Genomic DNA, 20,311 nt, shown 5'->3' on the forward strand with positions numbered 1-20,311 from the left:
CCACCCATCCCCGAGGAGAATATTTATAACAACCTGACCAGTCTTTGTGAATAAACTGGACAAAGCTGCCACACTATAAAAACTAAGATCAGGAAGATTCAAGCCGCCCTGAGATTTATCCAAGGCCAAAGTGGCATAACTAATCCGGGCTCGCTTATGACGCCAAATGAAAGAGGAGAGTATAGAGCGAAACAGTCGCACATCCTTATCAGTAACCCAAAGGGGTATAGTCTGCAGAGGTACAGGATCTTGGGGAGAAGTATCATCTTAGTCAGAGCCACTCGACCCCAAACTCCCAGTGGAAGGTCCCTCCATTTATTACACAAACGCTGGATCTCGTCCAGGTGATGTCACACAGTATATTGGTACAAAAGCTTGAGATCGAGGCTTAAATACACACTAAGGTATCGCATTGGCCCCTGCACTGGTGGTATCTCTAGGCCCGCATGCCAGGCCTCCAGCTTAGTGAATCGCAGCAGGAGAAGTTCAGATTTATCACAATTGACTCGCAGGCCACAAATGTCCCCAAAGGAGCGAACAAGAGCCAGGGCACGCCTCAAATCCTGTTGGAGATGGTCTAGATAAAAGAGAATATCATCAGCAAATAAATTAATGCGGCTCTCCCTCTCCCCAAGACAGATGCCCCGAAGATTCGGGTCCATGCGTAGCTTAGCGGCTAAAGATTCTATGGCTAACACAAAAAGTAGCGGAGATAACAGGCAGCCCTGTCGCATCCCCCTACCCGAGGCAAACGGGTCCATAAACTGACATTCACTAAAAGTCTGGCCTGCAGCCGCATATGCCCCTCTATGCCAAACTTACGTAAAACCCAGAAGAGATACTGCCAGGAGATGCTATCAAGTTTATTTTAATTTGATGAGTCGCTTAATTTAATTTTTACTAAGCGAGTTACAACATTGGAAAAAAAAAAACAACATTTATTTTAACATAACGTTTCAAAATTTTAAAACAATAGTTAAGACCAACAGACTTACAGACCAACCGAGACACTAGGTAAAAAAAGGGCAGAACTACAATTCAATATTTTTAGAGTGCAGGAGAGAACCATAAATGGAAAAACATTAGGGGGAGAGGTGGAAACCTGGAAGACGGTAATGTAAAATTTTTGAACAAAATTTAAAGATTAAAAGCATCTTTAAAAAGAAAACTTTTTAAGTTACTTTTAAAATGACTCAAATTATTTTCCTCTCTCAATTGCTGAGGTAAAGTGTTCCAAAGTTGTGGAGCCATCACCGAGAACATATCTTGTCGTCGAGTTCCAATAATTTTCAGGGAGGGAACTATTAAGAGCTTTTGGTTAGTAGACCGAAGGGAACGCAGCGTACTATAACGCCTTCTCCATATCCAGACCAAAAATAGCCGATGCACCCTCTATCCCATGCCTGGAATGAAGGGCCATCAGAGCATGAGCAAGATCCATCGACATGTAACAGCCTGGCATGAACCCAGCCTGGTCCACGTGAATCAAGAGAGGCAGAAATGCATGTTTGGAAGACTTATGAGGCTTTACTCCAGAACTGTGCTTGCATTTCAACAATACACCACCAGCACTCTGCCGAGAGCCCCAGACACGATTTTTGCAGAAATTGGGGCAGAAGGCTCAAGCAAGGTCTCCCTGGAGGTGGAAGGCACTGCATCTATACAAACTTTATCCCCCTCGCAGGCCGCAGCGCACGTGGAACATGGCTGCACATCCAACAGCTATTCACCACAAACGAAGCACGAATCCTTCCCATCACGACCTGAGGAGGCCATCTGTGAAGTTTGGAGCAAAAACAAAGCTCCTAAGTATAAAAAAATATAGTTATATTCAAATCGGGAAAAATCCAAGATGGTCACTACAGGTGCCGATTTTGCATAAAAATAGCCCAGGAAAGGAACAGGAACCCATAAAAAAATGGCGATTTGGGGATTTTAGAGGTGGGGAGGGGTAGGACATGCAGGGAAACCACCCAAAACCCCCTTTTAAAGGCCCCCTCCCAAAAAAATCGCTAAAAAAACACATCAGTCTGTTCCATTGTGCTGTATGGGAAAAACTTCAGGCAATGCTGGAACAGCATGTAGGGAGATCTAAAGCCTCAGGAAGCTGGAAAGCTGAATTTCAAATTTTCTGACTGCCCCACCAATCTGACCACCATGGCCTGTGACCTCCACCACCAACGGATATGTTGCACAACCACTTGGCAGAGGCACGCAGTCCGGCTCCTATCCCAGTCACACCTCCATGGAACCTCTCAGCCTGCGCTACACCCACTAGTAGACAAACCTCGGGTGAGCTAGCTCCTGATCCCGGAGACCCGATCTGACCAGCAGGCTGTCCAGGGGGCTTACTATAGTGCAGGGAACCCCCCAGAAGCAGACGTCTCCAACAGTCCGAGACCTCCTAAACCAACAGCGGTGGCAGGTCAGAAGTGGCATCACTGTGAATGGGATATTCACGGCCTGCCCTACAAGGGCTTCCCTCTGCCATGTCATCAGTGATGCGGCACCAGAAGATCCCAGTGGGGCAGGGCAGGCCGCAAGCAGCCCATTCAAAGTGGTGCCGCTGCTGACCGTCTACTGCTGCTGCTGCTTTAGGAAGCCTCGGAGGTATGTCAGGTCTCATCGGGGGAGGGGTTAGTGTGGGTGGAGGGGAGTGTTGGCCACTGATTTGATAAGTCTAATTTTCTCGGACAATGAATCGATTCAATTCGACTAATCAGGCAGCACTAGTATTTAGTTAGTTTTATAGCCTGTTCTCCCCAGGAGCCCAAGATACAAACACAGAAGTCTTCAGGATCAATAATACACATGCTACAGAGAACATAAGATAACATGCTATGGAGAAACTAAGAACACATACATAGTACATACTGATATATAAACATGGTCTGAACACAATCTAGTTTACTACTATTATTTATTATTTCTATAATACTACCAGATGCACACAGCAATGTATAGGGAGAGGGGAGTTTACTTTGGGAATGGAACAAAGAGGAGCATGGTAGGTAAATTAAGCTTATTACAGGAAGAAATTATCCTATGTGAGGTAGAAAAGGGCATGAATTATCTTGGACTTTAATGACACAGGGGAAATGAAAGTAGGAATGGTGTGGGAAGGCCTTAAGGCAGTGGTGTGGGGGGTTATTCATGAACAAGGTGCTAAGGAAAAACCAAAAATTAGAGAGGGAAAAGACCTTATTGGATGAAATTTAAGAAGTGGAAGCAAAATATGCACATACACAAGAGATCTCCATTGTCTGGAGCATTTTAGAACCAACTTAAACAACTTTACGTAGATAAATTGATCATAAGATGTTAATGGTCCTATAGAAGTATTTTTAGTTTGGAAATAAGCCGGGAACTTTGTTGGCATGGAAACTAAACCAGAAGCAGAAAAAGCACAGTTACTTACCGTAACAGGTGTTATCCAGGGACAGCAGGCAGATATTCTCTACACGTGGGTGACGTCACCGACGGAGCCCCCTAGCGGACGTTTTCGCAAGCAAACTTGCTTGAAGACCTTCAAAGCTTGCAATTGGCCCACACATGCGTGCGTGCACCTCCCGCCCGACCTAGGGCATGCATCTCCTCAGCGTGGCCTCAGTTCAGATAGCTAGCAAAGAAGCCAACCACGGGGAGGTGGGTGGGTTGCAAGAATATCTGCCTGCTGTCCCTGGATAACACCTGTTATGGTAAGTAACTCTGCTTTATCCCAGGACAAGCAGGCAGCATATTCTCTACATGTGGGAGACCTCCCAGCTAACCAGAATGGGTTGGAGGGCGAGTTGGCAATTTAGGAGAACAGATTTTGCAAAACAGACTGGCCAAAATGGCCGTCACACCTGGCGAAAGCATCCAGACAGTAATGCGAGGTAAACGTATGAACCAAGGATCAAGTGGCAGCCTTACAGATATCCTCAATCGGAGTCGAGCAGAGGAAAGCAACAGATGCCGCCATCGCTCTGACCTTGTAGCCCGAGACTCAACCCGGCAGGGAGAGACCAGCCTGAGCGTAATAGAAAGAGATACAAGCGGCCAACCAGTTAGAAATGGTCCGCTTAGAAACAGAGCGACCCAAGCGATTAGGATCGAAGGAGAGGAACAGCTGGGGAGCAAAACGGTGAGGAGCGGTGCGCTTCAAGTAGAAGGCCAGCGCACACTTACAATCAAGAGAATGCAGAGCCGCTTCTCCAGGATGAGAATGGGGCTTCGGAAAAACACAGAAAGAACAATGGATTGGTTGATGTGAAACTCAAAAACAACCTTAGGAAAGAACTTAGGATGGGTACGGAGAACCACCTTATCATGATGGAAGACAGTGAAGGGTGGGTCCGCCACCAAGGTTTGAAGCTCACTGACTCGACGGGCAGAAGTGAGAACAATAAGAAACACAACCTTCCAAGTAAGATACTTCAAGTGAGCCCACACTAGCGGCTCGAACGGGGGTTTCATCAAACGAGCAAGGACCACGTTAAGATCCCAAACCACAGGAGGAGGTTTAAGGGGCGGAAGAACGTGGAAAAGGCCCTTCATGAAGCAGGAAACAACAGGATGAATAGAAATAGGCTTCCCGTCAATCGGCTGATGAAAAGCACTAATGGCACTAAGGTAGACTCGAACCGAAGAGGACTGTGCAACAGATAATCCAGGACAGCAGACAAGGAGGCAGAGATCGGCTCCAGCTGCCGAGTAGCACACCAGGAAGAAAAGCGGGTCAATTTCTGAAGGTAACATCGGCGAGTGGACTCTTTCCAAGACGCCTCCAGGACATCCAGCACAGGCTGAGAGAACTGGAACGAGGGCATTAAGTCTCGAGGAACCAAGCCGTTAAGTGCAGAGACTGTAGGTTGGGATGAAGAAGAGAACCTTGACTCTGCGTAAGCAGAGAAGGAAAAACAGGCAGAAGAAGAGGCTCCCTGGAACTGAGTTGCAACAGAAGGGAGAACCACAGCTGACGAGGCCACCAAGGAGCTATCAGAATCATGGTGGCACACATGGACTTGAGCCTGACGAGAGTCTTCAGAATCAGAGGGAATGGTGAGAATGCATACAGAAAAAGGTTTGTCCAAACCAGTAGGAAAGCATCCGCTTTGAGCCTGACAGGGATGTAAACCCTGGAGCAGAAGCGGGACAACTTGTGATTGAGGGGGAACGCGAACAGATCGACATCCGGAGTCCCCCAACGAGCAAACACTTGACGCAGGGTCAAGGAATGGATGGACCACTCGTGAGATTGCAGAAGATGACTCAACCTGTCCGCCAGACAATTATGCTGGTCCTGAATGTAGACCGCTCGAAGGAATATGTTGCGGCAGATAACCCAATCCCAGAGCTGCATCGCCTCTTGGCACAGGAACAGGGACCCCGTGCCCCTTGTTTGTTGATATAATACATGACGACCTGGTTGTCCGTGCGGATCAGCACCATTCGGTCGCGAAGCAGGTGACAAAAAGCTTTCAGAGCGAGGGAAATCACTCGAAGCTCCAGCAGATTGATGTGACAAAGGCGGTCAGCATTAGACCAAAGACCCTGAGAGTGCGAAGACTGTCCAGATGAGCCCCCCAAGCATAGGTCGACGAGTGCATCGTGAGGACCTTCTGCGGAAGGGGGGGCATGAAACAGAAAACCTCTGGAAAGATTGGAAAAGAGCATCCACCAACCGAGAGACTTCTTCAACAAAGGAGTCACGACAATGAGTCGAGAGACAGGATCTCGATCCTGGTTCCATTGGGATGCAAGAGTCAATTGAGGAATACGGAGGTGAAGTCTGGCAAAAGGAGTCGCGTGAACCATAGAGGCCATGTGACCGAGGAGGACCATCAAGAGCCGAGCCAGGGCCGAGGACAGATGGGCCACCCTCTGGCATAAACGAACAAGGGCCGAGGCAAGAAGGAGTGGAGACGAGCCGTGTCCAGGACCACTCCGATGAATTCCAGAGACTGGGACGGACAGAGGTGGGACTTGGGGAAGTTCACCTCGAAGCCGAGACTTTGAAGGAGCAAGATGGTCTGATTCGTGGCTCGCAGAACTTTGAGGCACGAGGATGCTTTGATCAACCAGTCGTCGAGGTAGGGAAACACCTGCAGGCCGCGGAGACACAGGGCCGCAGCTAACACAACTAGACATTTCGTGAAAACCCTCGGAGAGGCCGCTAGGCCGAAGGGAAGAACCCAATATTGGAGGTGGAGATCCCCCACCCGGAATCTCAGATACCGGCGAGAGGCCGGGTGTATCGGAATGTGCGTGTACGCCTCCTTGATGTCCAGTGAACACAGCCAGTCCCCCTCGGCCAAGAGGGGGTACAGGTTAGGAAGGGTGACCATTCTGAACCGTTCCCTGACCAGAAACTTGTTCAGAGCAGAGGTCCAGGATCAGGCGCAAATCCCCCGTCTTCTTGGGTACCAGAAAGTACCGGGAATAAAATCCCGGATTCCACTGGTCCGGAGGAACCTCCTCGTCCGCCCAAAGGCGAAGGGCCCGAGCTTCCCGCAGAGGGAGAGGCAGCTGAGACCGGGACGAAGGAAACCCTCTTGGAGGAAGGTCCGGGGGTACGTGACTGAAATAAAGGGAGTACCCCTCCCGGATGATGGAAAGCACCCAACTGTCGGTGGTAAGACTTTCCCAGTGGGTGTAGAAATGATGTTGACACCCCCCGATGGAGAGGGGGGAAGTCTCCAGAAGGAAGGGAGCCCGAAGGCTCATACCGGAATTGTCAAAAAGACGGCCCAGGCTTCGCTGGAGCCGGCGGCTGGGCCTTCGCTTGCCGCTGCTGCTATTGTTGCAGCCGCTTCAAAGGAGGCCGAGAGAATGCAGGAGTAGATTTCTTCGGGTACCTCCGGAGAGGAATTTTGTATTGCCGAGCTGGAGGGGTCTTCGGCTTAAGTCTCACCAGAGAGGCGAAGGACCGTTCATGTTCCAAGAGGTGCTTGGTGGCCGACTCTATGGAATCATCAAAGAGCTCATTACCCACGCAAGGGAGATTGGCTAGATGATCCTGGAGATTCGGATCCATATCCACAATCCTGAGCTAAGCGAGGTGACGCATGGCAATCGCAAAAGCCGTGACCCTTGAGGACAACTCAAAGGCGTCATAGGCCGCCTGAAACATATAGAGGCGGAGCTGGGAGAGAGTCTCCTCGAGGAGACAAAACTCCTGACGACGAGAATCCGGCACGTCCACCCGGAACAAGTGGAAGGCTTCCACACAGAACCAGAGATAGGACGTGAAGATAAAGTTATAATTGAGGACACGGTTCACCATCATTGAGTTTTGATAAAGACAGCGACCAAACTTGTCCATCATACGGCCCTCCCGGCCGGGAGGGATGGCTGCGTATACCTTTGAAGGGTTGGATTTCTTCAAGGAAGATTCAACCACCAAGGATTGGTGAGAATTTTCAAACTCCTTGACAGGGATCATCCAGTAACGGGACTCCAATTTGGAGGGAATAGCCGGGACCACATAAGGGGTCTCCAGGTTCCAGAGAAACGTTTGCAACTGCAAGCGCAGCGCCTCACGGGGCGGATAAGCAACACCCATTTCCGCCAGGAATTCCTGGGTATAACGGGACTCAGACTGGAGGTCCAGGTTCAAGGCCCTACCCATGTCAGAAATGAAACCAGTGAAGGAGGAGTTTCGAGAAGAAGATTCATCCTCCTGAGGAGACCCCGAGCGAGATCTGGGGGCAGCAGAGAAAGAAGGAGAAATTTCCCTCGAATAGCATGCCGGAGCCTCGGAGTCCCGAGAATGGGAAATCGAGGAGGCTCGACTAAAGCGCCTCGGGGGCGTCGAAGAACAACCCCGCATCAGGTGGGTCGGGGAGGACCCCGGAGTCCGAGGGACCATCTTGTGGAGCCCCGGAGAAGACGGGGCAAATGAAAATTCCTCCACTGGGTGTGAAGAAGACCCTTGAGAGGCAATCATCCACCTCGAGGGGGAATGCACAGTAGAGTCCAACTCGAGGACAAGGATGTGCCTGGTAGGTTTCGCGGTTGGAGACCTACCCCGAAGGGGCGGAGAAGACTGCAGCCTTTTAGAAGGGGCAAACCTCGGCAAAGTAGCGGGCAAAAGGCATGTTCCCAGCACGGGCCCCCAAAAAGTCATAGTCCCCGATTCCAGAGACGAAGAATCGCTCGAGGGAACCCTGCGAGTCTTGCGGGCACAGCTCTGAGACACAAGAGAAGGACGCTCAGGTTGATCAGACCAGGGCTGGGTTGAGACCGAGGTCAGAGACGTCGAGGTCGGGACCAGTTGGTTCACCACCGAGGAAAGCTGCGAGGTAAGGATAGCCTTAAGCATGTCCTCGAATATATGCACCGAGACCAAAGGATGTTGGGTCATAGGTGCAGCAGTGCGTTCCTTCGGGGGCAACCTCGAGGAAGAGCATTCCCTACATGAGGAGGCACACTTAGAATGAGGTCTCGAAGATGCCGACGAGGCGGCACTCGCATGAGACTCAGAGGTAGGCTTCTTTGCCGGCACACTTGAAGAGTAAAGAGGAGATTTACCCGAGGCCGGAGTAGCAGGAGCAGCCGAGGCCAAGGGGGACTTCGAGGCCAAGGCACCTAACACCAGTGCAGAGGCTGAACTCGAGGCCTGTTCCTCAGGATCCATCGGGCCAAAAAGTTGAAGAATCTTGCCCACCCTCCGACGAAGAGCCCACGGTTGCAAAGTCGCACAACGCAGACACGACTCAGCGCGGTGCTCTGCACCCAGGCACTTCATACACCAACGATGAGGATCGGTGATGGAGATAACCCAGTTGAACTTGGTGCAGTTCTTGAACCCGGTGCGAGGCCGGAACATAAGAAAAAACACAGCCACAGCCCCGTGAGGCCAAGCGGCCAGAGCAAGACCGGAGACCCGGTCAAAAAGACACGAAAGAAAATAACAAAGAAAGACGCCAGCACAGTGACTCAAACGAAAATAACAAAGAAAGCCACGGTGCAAGAGGGACAACGAGATCGCGCGTAGCAAGGGAGCAGTGCTTCTGGCTCCGCCGAAAACATAGAACTGAGGCCACTCTGGTCAGGCGGGAGGGGCACGTGTGCATGCGCAGGCCAATCGCAAGCTTGAAGGTCTTCAAGCAAGTTTGCTTGCGAAAATGTCCGCTAGAGGGCTCTGTCGGTGACGTCACCCACATGTAAAGAATATGCTGCCTGCTTGTCCTGGGATAATGGCCACTATCTTGAAGATCAAAGGGGTGAGGAGGACAGCTGTTGAATAAAGATAAAGCTATTCAGGCTCAATTTGCAAGAAACGGAATAGTTTGGTCCTCAATAATAAAGCTGGATAAGCTTACCTACATCCCTTGGTGGGGCAGGGGGAGTCTTGGCAGGAGTGATCCCCACTAGCAGCTCCATGCACATATTATATAGGAAGGGATTCTAGCAGGTTTACCATGAGACCATTGCTACAGTTCACAGCAGCCATTTTAGTATATGGAGCCACTAGGAGCAAAAGAAAGTGGGAATCACTCCTGCCTGGATATCCTCACCTCCCCGAATACCAGAGTTGTAGGTAGAGTAGACTCGGGGGGGAGGGGGAATCCAACAAGGTCTGCCACTACCTGGAAGCTATATGTTGCTGCCTGATATTCAGTACTGGTACCACATAGCTAAGCAACCAAAGTTAGGATTGTTCTTGCTGGATAGATTTAAGAATAACTTAAAATGCTCTCTTTTTAGAGATGCCTTTGACCTTTAGCTCTTTAAGTCAGGCCTTAACAGAGATTTCAGCAGTTGGAACCCAAGCACAGTACCGGGTAAAGCTTTGGATTCTTGCCCAGAAATAGCTAAGAAGAAAAAATTTAAAAATTTAAATTGAATCAGGTTGGGCAGACTAGAAGGACCATTCGGGTCTTTATCTGCCGTCATCTACTATGTTATCGACCTTTCTTTCTCTACAGTTAATCTTCTCTTTCTTTATTCTTGCTCTCTTTCATTTTCATTCCAGTTTCTTTATTTCTTTTCTAGTTGCTTTTCTCTCCGCTTTCTTTTTGGTTCCTACTTACCCCTTCCCCTATTTGTCTTCTTTCCTATCCGATATTGTATTTCTTACCCTCCTTTCCCATTGTTACAGTAAGTCCTGTACGTCTTTTGTACATTTGACATATTGTATCCCCTGAATGTTTTAAAACTTTTTAGCTATGTTCATTGCTTAGAAGTATGATTAAGCGATTTATCAAATTTTAAATAAAACTTGAAACTTGTCCTATTTGGTTGCTTAGCTATGTAGGCACCGACACCAAATACTGCTGGCTTCTGCACAGCTGTCAGTTCCTCCCCACTCCACCCTCAGAATGCCCCCTCCTACGCACTTAAAAAATTTGAAGTCAGAGCCAATATTCAGTGGCACTGTCCAGTTAAATACCGCTGAATAGTGTCTGCTGGCCTGCAGAGCCTCTCCTGCATGTTTAAATAACTTTCAGTAATGACTGGACTAATTTATATATATATTCTATATATTTATATATATTTATATATATTATATATATTTATATATATAGATCTAATTTATTAGATCTAGTTTTACATGGTCTGATTAACAAAATTTTCCCTTGTTTGACAAAATATCTCTGAATTTCACTTAGCTGATCCTAAAGGTCATGGCTATGCCACCATCTCTCCCCAATTCTTAGTATCATCATATATTATTTCATATAGATCTGTAGACTTACCACTGCCCAAGTCAACAAACAAGTCATCCTCAGTCATTTTGATTTCATCAATCATCTGGGCCACCAAGTCAAAGGAAGTTTCTCCATATACCTCGGGGGAAAAGGGCTCGTAGTTGTTGAGTTTCTCTGGGTCTGTCACCGAGTGGTTATATACCTGCTGCAGGATATGCCGAAGGAGTCCATTGGAAGGTCGTTTGTTTAGTTTCATGGGCTGCGTGGTTCCTTTCCACTACATGAAGATAAGACAACTTATTTAGTAGCTCAATACATAACACATTAACCTGCAGCAATATTTTGGGACAGGAATCTTATTAACAAATATTTTATAGAATGTAGAAAGGAAAGAAAATTCTTATGCAAAGATGTAGCTCAACCTGTGTCAAGATATTTGCAGAATGTTTCAAGTTACAGCAAAATTTCTCTCAAAAGATTCAGAACTAACACAATGAGGGAAATGACAAGAAACCTCTTGCATAACAGAACACATAGTTAATAATAATTACCAACGATAAGGAAACCTTTGATTTTTAACCTGCTAATTTTCTTTCCAGTTTAGGAGTGTATGGGTTGTGTCCATCAACCAACAGATGGCGACAAACTAAGAGTGTATGGGTTGTGTCCATCAACCAACAGATGGCGACAAACTAAGTGAGTTACAAGCTCTCTGCTGTAAAAGGTTCTGCACAAGCCAACAGCCACCAGTATCTCTATAATAAAGTAAATGATGGCCCTTATACTGTAATTAGGAGCATGACAAAACATGTTTTAGGAAGGCATTCAGTATTCTGCTTCATACAAACTCCTAGTCAATAAACTTTTCAGAGGTTGTTATCCCTCCTAAAAAAAAAAAAAAAAAAAAAAAAAAAAAGAAGTTGAAACAAAACAATAAAGTAAACTGGAGAACCCATTCAAGCAACAGGGTAGGTGTCTGATGTTGTCTGGTTAGATTTAAGGAAAGAAAATTAGCCTGTATGAACAAATTTTTCTTCCTTTTTATCCTACCAGACCAGTCCAGATTGCATGGGATGTAGCAAAGCAATAACCAAACTGAACAGGAAGACAACACCCTTGCCAATAACGTCCAAAAAGCAGAATCTTCTCTGGCTTGAATATCCAGTCTATAAAACTTTGTAAATAAATGTAAAGACCATCAAACAGCAGCTCTACAAATCTCCCAATGAGGAAACAGTGAAAGTTTCCACCCAGGAAGCTGCCATGAACCTGGTCAAATGCATTAAGATGCAAAGCAGGCTCTTAACCTTTTAGCAAACAGACTTCTCCTTCAACCACCTTGCAGTTGTCCCTTTGGAAGTTGCTTGCCATTTTTATATCTGCAAACTCACAAAAATAAAGTCCGACACTTGAAATTCATTAATAACCTCTATGTAATATAATATAACATAATATCAGATTTCTAAACCGCATAGCCATTAGTTCAATACGGTTAACAAAAGATTATGCTATGATAAAATACAGGAATAATATGATATACAGGAATCTAGTTGATCAGAAATTTAGTAAAAAGAAAAGTTTTCAAGAGTTTTCTGTAATGTTCATAAGACGTACTGTATATATTCGAATATAAGGAAAAATGGTTGACTCGAATATAAGTCGGGCGACTTAATATTCAAGTGCCATGCCCTGTCAGGCTCTGCACTAGAGAGTTGCGCGGGGACAGAAATCCCACCCGTCCCCACCCGTCCCCGCCAAAGTCCCACCCGTCCCCGTGAGGAATCCCTCCGTCCCCACCCGTCCCCGTGAGGAATCCCTCCGTCCCCACCCGTCCCCGCGAGGAATCCCCTCCGTCCCCACCCGTCCCCGCGAGGAATCCCCTCCGTCCCCGCCCGTCCATATAAACTTCAGAAATAGTTATTTCATTTAATTATGCTACTGAATTAAAGGCTCTGGTAGAAACCCATTTACAAATAAGCAAAAAGACTTTATTAATTTGAAAATATTAATTGGGAAGAATACATACTTTGCAAATGGGTTTCTACCAGAGCCTCTAATGTTTATAAATTTTTATCAACACAACTAATATACTACTTTATCCTGAAGCAAAATAAAAAAAAAGAAATATAATTCTTTTCCTACCTTTGTTGCCTGGTTTCTGCTTTCCTCATGTTCTCATTCAATTCCTTCCATCCACTGTCTCTCTTCCTTCTGCATCTTCCATTTGCTCTGTTACTGTGCCTCTCCCTTTCTTCCCCCTTCCAAATTGGTCTGGCACCCATCTTCTTCTCTCCGCTCCCCCATAGTCTGGCATCTGTCTTCTTCCCTGCCAGTGTCTTCTCCCTACTCTCTCTTCCCCATTTCCTTTCAGCGTCCTTCTCCCCCCCCATCTTCCCCATGTCCTGTCAGCGTCCTTCTCCCCCCTCTGTCTTCCACATGTGCTTTCAGTGTCCTTCTCCCCCCTCTGCTTCCCCATGTCCTTTCAGCGTCCTTCTCCCTCTCTGTCTTCCCCATGGCCTTTCAGCGTCCTTCTCCACCCACCCCCCCGTCTTCCCCATGTCCTTTCAGCGTCCTTCTCCACCCCTTTGTCTTCCCCATGTGCTTTCAGCATCCTTCTCCCCCCTCTGTCTTCCACAAGTGCTTTCAGAGTCCTTCCCCCCCCCCCGCCCTTCCCATGGCCTTTCAGCGTCCTTCTCCACCCCTTTGTCTTCCCCATGTCCTTTCAGCGTCCTTCTCCACCCCTTTGTCTTCCCCATGTGCTTTCAGCATCCTTCTCCCCCCTCTGTCTTCCACAAGTGCTTTCAGATTCCTTCACCCCCCCCCCCGCCCTTCCCATGGCCTTTCAGCGTCCTTCTCCACCCCTTTGTATTCCCCATGTGCTTTCAGCGTCCTTCTCCCTCCTCTGTCTTCAAGTGCTTTCAGAGTCCTTCCCCCCCTCCTCCCGTCTTCCTCATGGCCTTTCAGCGTCCTTCTCCCCACTCCTTCTCTACCGCCCTGGGTGCAGTACAGCCGGCCAGGTCCCCTTACTTTTGTGGCACTTCCCCGACCGACTGACAACAGCCCCGGTCCGACAAACCTCCCTGCCCTTAACTGCGAATCTAAATTACCTTATTACAGCTGCTGTAAGAAGATAATTTAGATTCGCGGCTACAGGGCAGGGAGGATTGTCGGACCGGGGCTGTTGTCGGTCGGTCGGTCGGGGAAGTGCCACAAAAGTAAGGGGACCTGGCCGGCTGTGCGGACCGCCCCCTCCCTTGGTAGCCACTCGAACCGCGAGGCTACTCTCCTCCTTACCTCACTGCCTGCAGCACAGAGCCAAACGGAAGTCTTCCCGACGTCAGCGCTGACGTCGGAGGGAGGGAGGGCTTTGTTTAAGCCCTCCCTCCCCTCCGACGTCAGCGCTGACGTCGGGAAGACTTCCGTTCGGCTCTGTGCTGCAAGCAGAGAAGGTAGGGAGAAGAGCCGCGCGACTGAGTACATCCAGCTTTGTTTAAGCCCTCCCTCCCCTCCGACGTCAGCGCTGACGTCGGGAAGACTTCCGTTCGGCTCTGTGCTGCAAGCAGAGAAGGTACGGAGAAGAGCCGCGCGACTGAGTACATCCAGCCCCGCAGGAACCCCGCGACCCTCGGAGGCGTCCCCACGGGATCCCCGCGACCCTAGGGGGCGTCCCCACGGGATCCCCGCGACCCTAGGGGCGTCCCCACGGGATCCCCGTGACCCAAAGGGGGAACCCGCGGGTCCCGCGGGATTCCCGTCGTCCCCGTTCCCGTGCAGCTCTCTACTCTGCTCTAGCTCCCTTTCTGCCAGGCACTGCACCCAGCACTATTCCCTCCCTCCCTCCCTCCCCTGTCAGGCACTGCACCCAGCACCCTTCCCTCCCTCCCCTGTCAGGCACTGCATCCAGCTCCCTTTCTTCCTTCCCTCCCTCCCCCATCAAACTCTGCAAACTTCCTTCCCTCCCCCATCAGACTCTGCACCCTCCCTCCCTCCCAGGCTCTGCAACCTGCCCCCTCCCTGCCCTAGCCTCATACCTCTACTGCCAATCCCCAGTGGAGGTGCAGCAGGCAGGAGCAAACTTTCCAAGTTCCTGCCCTGCTGTTAACTGGCTGCCGTGTCTTCAGCCGCTGAGCAGCACAAGCAGGCGTGTGATTTGGAGCTGCTCAGTGCTTAGCAGCTTCCTTAATGGCTCCTGAGAAGGGAGAAAGGAGGAGGGGGAAGGGGAAGAGAGAGGGGGAGGGGGGAGGAGGGGGGGAGGGAAGAGGAAGAAGAAAGAAAGAAGGTTTGGATAGGTTCCTAGAGGATAAAGGAATTGAGGGGTACAGATAGGAGTAGAGGTAGATCATAGGGATAGTCTGGGACCACTGCTCAGGCAATGGGCCTGATGGGCCGCCACAGGAGCAGACCGCTGGGCGAGATGGACCTCTGGTCTGCCTCAGCGGAGGCAACTTCTTATGTTCTTAAGATGAAGAAAGAAAGAAGAAACGAGGGGGAGAGAGGAGGAATAAGGAAGAAGAAAGGAAAAAGAAAGGAGAGAAGAGAAGGAAGAAGAAAATAGAAAAGGAAAAAGGAAGGAAGGAAGAAGTAAAGAAGAAAGGAAAAAAGAAAGAAAAAGAAGGAAGAAGAAAGAAGGAAAGAGAAGAAAGAGAAAGAAAAAGGAAGAAGAAGGAGAAGAAAGAAGGAAAGAGAAGGAAAAAGAAGAAAGAAGTAAAAAGAAGAAAGAGAAGAAAGAAAAAGAAGGAAGAAAGAAAAAGAAGGACGACGACGACATCACCTGAGCACAAGAGTGGCAGACAGCTTGGAATTCTGTACCCATCATCACCACCACTACTAAGGTTCACTGGGCCCCTTTCTAGTGCAGTACAGGGAGCTTGAGAGGGAAAGACTCCTCCAGGTCCTTCCCAAAAGCAAACTGCCCTTGAAAGGGTGTTGATTCAGGTGTTTCCTCAAAGCAGCAACTACCACCCTTTGGCAAAGCCAGAGCCACCTCTTTGCCACCAACACTGAGGCCACTGAACGAAAGATTATCTGTACTACATCAGAGGACATCCACCAGGAAGGCCCCTCTGGGGACTCCAATAGCTGTTGCAATCAATGCAACATGGTCTGCAGCACATAATCATCATACACACAGCAACCTGAAAACTCACGGTAGTGAAGATGGTGGCCAGCTTACATTGCTGCTGCTTTTCCTCCATCATTATCTTATCCATCTCATTGAGGACCAAGGTCCCCTCTACAGGGATGGAGGACTTCCTGGTCACGGCCATGACCAGAGTATCCACACTGGGGAACTGCCAATATCGCCCCACCTCCTCTGTATGGAGTGGGAACAGCCTATCCAGCACCTTGGACCCCCAGGAGATCCCATCTGGAAACTTCTACTCCTCATTTAGAATATTGTACACAATTCTGGAGACCGCACCTTCAAAAAGATATAAAAAGGATGGAGTCTGACTAGATGAAGGCTACTAAAATGGTGCATGGTCTTCATCATAAGACATATAGAGACAGACTTAAAGATCTCAATATGTATACTTTAGAGGAAAAGCAGGAGAGGGGAGATAGGATAGAGACATTTAAATACCTACGTGGTGTAAATGCACATGAGTCGAGTCTCTTTCATTTGAAAGGAAGCTCTGGAATGAGAGGGCAAAGAATGAAGTTAAGAGGTGATAGGCTCATGAGTAATCTAAGGAAATACTTTTTAAAGAAACAGTGGTAGATGCACGGAATAGTCTCCCGAAAGAAGTGGTGGAGATGTCTGAATTCAAGAAGGCACATGAGATTTCTTAGAAAGAGGAAGAGATAATGGTTACTGCAGCTCAGGAGTAATCTAAGGAAATACTTTTTTAACAGAAACAGTGGTAGATGCATGGAACAGTCTCCCCAAAGAAGTGGTGGAGACAGAGACTGTCTGAATTCAAGAAGTCGTGGGATAGGCACGTGAGATTTCTTAGAGAGAGGAAGAGATAATGGTTACGCAGATAGGCAGCCTAGAAAGGCCATTTGGCCTTTATCTGCCATCATGTTTCTATCATCATCATGTGTGGGTGCACTTTGTGGAGGGAGAAGTGTTTGGGAGCCCTGAGAAGCCCTTCAAGATTGGGTCCCCCTCCGAGAGCTCAGATATTGAGGAGGCCTAGAGCTTCTAAAACCAAATTAATAAAACTGAACATCTTTCCCCACCCAACACACCAGGGAGGGTTCAGCATCCAATCACAATCTTTGGGAGACCAACTTCTTCTCAGCTGTCCCCGGAGGTCAAGGAACTTCCCACTGGCAGGAGATCACCATCTCATGGCTCCAGGAAAGGGTCCACTGTGTGGCCTCCCAAGACAGGGGACTATCTCCCACAAAGGAAGGGCTAGGTTCAGCTACCAGCACCTGACTGACCAGCAGGAACACTTGCTGCATCCAATCAACACTAAGGACCCCACTCCACCAAGCCCCAGTGGGGGACTATTCCTGCTGTACAGAAACTGCAGCAGGAACTAACATGGCTGCCTTCCCGCCAAAGTCATCAGGACCATGGATCCCAATGCTGAGGCAAAAGAAGCCTCAGGTGCCTCCAGGAGAACCTTCAAAACCACCCACCCTCAGGCCTTTTGAAGTCAGAAATGGCCCTTAACACTGCAAGCAAAGGGACACAGCAGCTGAGTTCAGCTGCCAGCTCCATGAGCCTGCACCTCGCACCAGAAGCAGACGCCAGCCCAGGATTCACCAAGATCCTGTAGTCTCCCCCTGTTTGGCTCTTTGATGCAGTGAGTTCTTTTTTTGATTTGTTTGTTTAAACTGGCTTTATTTCCTTAACAGGGGAATGAAGCTAAACCAGGTCGCCTGGACAAATTTGAAAAAACAAACACTGCCAACAGCTGTTGCAGGGATCTTGGCTGGGGGGGTGGAAGGAAGGAAAAAACCTCCAAAGGGTTATAGGAAAGCAGATGAAGACCCACAATCCCCATCAGCAAGGACCCTGCAGGGACCAAGTTGAGAACCACACCAAGTTAATGCCTTTGAGCAATGCCTTAGGGTTGCAGCGCCAGGCTGTGCATTCTACTAAGGCAAATACTTGGACAGAAGCCCTAGAAGCAACACTATTGAGACTCTAACAAACAGTGCAGCCATAACCTGCATGGTTGGGACCTAGGCCTGGGACCAACTGCACCAGATCATACAACATACCATCTGCTGGATAATGTCACATACATGTAGCAAACTCATCCTGCTTGCCCATGGAGAAACTGAAGTTTTCCAGGGAGCATTACCTTTACCAATGTTGTCATAGGAAGAAAATCAGTTTCTCTACCTCCATCTGGGGATACAACCTAATCATGCAAACTCATGAAGCTGGATGCTAAGAAAAAATAGATTTAATGAGCTGCCTTTCTTTTTTTTTTTTTAATCAAAATTTTTTTTTTAATGAATCAAATACAGTGGTGCCTCACACAACGAACTTAATTGGTTCCAGGAGCAAGTTTGTTATGCGAAAAGTTCGTTATGTGAAACGCGTTTTCCCATAACAATACATGTAAAAAAAAAATAATTCGTTCTGTAGCATAAAATATGCTAAGATGACATAAAAAAAGATAAATTTTTTGTTATTATTTTTATTTAGATACATCTAAAAACATAATTGTTTTTTAAAACAACACACATTTTTTAAATTTAAAGACAGACTAAGTAGAGTCTAATTTTACAGTGAGAGAGGGCAGTTAAGCGCAGTGCCATCAGTTATCCTGCCCCTCTCAGTGAATTGCCTGGGATGGAGGGAGGGAGAGAAGAAGGCAGATGATGGAAGTGGGAAGAACTTGTGCCGTCAGCATCAGGCACAAGCGGGAAAGCAGCAGCGGTGAGGGGCTAGAAGTTATCTTCCTTTCATTCATGTCCTTGCCACCCCCGTCCCTTGGTCGGTCCCACAATTTCACAATTTCCTGCATATCTCCTCCCTCCATTCTTGTAGCCCATAATCTCCTCTCCTGACATCTCCCTGTCCTTTTACTTCCACTATCTTCCTATCCCATCTCTATTCCCTTTTGTCCCTCTCCCCATGATCAATCATCTCACCACCTCTCTCTTCCCTCACCCTCAGGGTTCAAGATTGCTTCCACTCTTTTTCCTGTTGTTCTCTCTGCCTGTCACCCTATGATTTAGCATCCCTTCTGCCCTTGTCCAATATTTCCCCTTCTCTCCCTCCCTCTCATCCCCTGCTCCAACATACCGTATTTCGACTGCCCTTCCATCCCCAGGCCTGCCAACTTCCACTCATTTACTGCTTTCTCCCACCTCTGCCAAAGCCCGCCCCCTCCCCGCAGTGATCGGCAACACCAGGCACCCCCCCTCAATCGGTGAAACAGGGCCCCCCCTCGATCGGCGAAACAGGGCCGGCGACTGCTTTCTCCCGCTGCTGTTGAAGTCTGTAAACAACTTTAACACAAGCCACGGGGCTCTAACAGTGCGTATGCTGCCAACGGCTTCCTTCCTCCTTCCTCTCCCCTCATGATGTAACTTCCCATTTGGTTGATGGAGGAGGAGGAGGGTAACCGGTAGCGTCACGCACACTGCGCGGAAGGATGCAGCTCGGGCGACTTCGTTGTGTGAAACGAAGTTCGTTGTGGGAAGCAAGACCTGAAGTTCGTTGTGTGCAGTGTTCGCTGTGCGAGGCGTCCGTTATGCGAGGCACCACTGTATTTGAACAATGTTAAACAGGCAGTGCAATATACCCATCAAGGGCTGCATACAACCGAGTACTACACCACAACAGTTACAGCAAAAACTTGATAGTATACTCATCTGTAGAAGATCATTCCTACCATAAAATTTTTAAGTAATCCTCTGTCTGTTTCGGGTTTTTTGTTCCAAAACATCCTCCAATCTTTCAGTAAACCACTCTAACCTCTCTGGATCAACACCCAACCTTATTAATTAGCGTCATCTTGCATCCCTAGCATTCCATTCATCCATCCACACTCACATCTAATACAAACAGTAGCTCTCAGGCAACAGCTATAACACATAATGCATAAGAAATTCCTGCATATTAAGTTCTTTCTGGAACTCAATCAGATGATAATAGAGATAAATAAACCCTAACTTCCCCCATTAGACTACAGTAGAAGAAAAAGACTGAATTTTTTTCCACAAGTCTATGTAACGTAGGTATCTCATTGTTTGGACCTTTTATAAGTTGCAATTTCCTCATACAGCACATCCAACTAGAAAAAAACAGACCTTCCTCTGATGTACAGGTACTGAGGAAGACATTATAAATAAAACACTGTTCTGGCATTCATGAGCTTTAATATTTAAATTTTTTTTTAAAAAATACATACCAACTGATGAATGCTATCAATGGCTCGATTATATTTTTCACATAGCCTCTGCATACTCTCAAAACTGTAAAAGGAAATACATTATACCATGAACAATAAAGAAAGATCTTCTCCTGCTGCATGATTGTGTATAGGGTAGTACTGATTCTCCCAGAATTCTAACATATCCATATTCTAGTTCCTTGGAAGACACATGTGCAGGTATTATATGTTGGGAGATCCCCTGCCGCAGCTGCTCATCTGATTACAGCAGAGGTATTCTTCCACCCCCCCCACCCCAATCAGCTGAGCCAGCAGGACTCCCTGAAGTGGCAGCTTTGGGGAGCACTGCCGGCTCAGCTGATC

At 48.0% G+C, this 20,311-nt stretch overlaps 1 protein-coding gene across 3 annotated transcripts in view; it reads right to left on the reverse strand.

The window, feature by feature from the left end:
• The window catches only part of DOT1L (DOT1 like histone lysine methyltransferase), a 604,393-nt gene that overhangs the window by 490,720 nt on the left and 93,362 nt on the right, over positions 1-20,311 (reverse strand). For all 3 annotated transcript variants that reach the window (XM_033954025.1, XM_033954026.1, XM_033954024.1), the window contains exons 4-5: positions 19,967-20,030; positions 10,686-10,914 (exon numbers count right to left, since the gene is read on the reverse strand). In XM_033954025.1, the coding sequence (XP_033809916.1) occupies positions 10,686-10,914; positions 19,967-20,030 (293 nt within the window). The remainder of the gene's footprint in view (positions 1-10,685; positions 10,915-19,966; positions 20,031-20,311) is intronic.

The sequence above is a fragment of the Geotrypetes seraphini genome, chromosome 8, assembly GCF_902459505.1.
Source record: "Geotrypetes seraphini chromosome 8, aGeoSer1.1, whole genome shotgun sequence".
Taxonomy (NCBI): domain Eukaryota; kingdom Metazoa; phylum Chordata; class Amphibia; order Gymnophiona; family Dermophiidae; genus Geotrypetes; species Geotrypetes seraphini.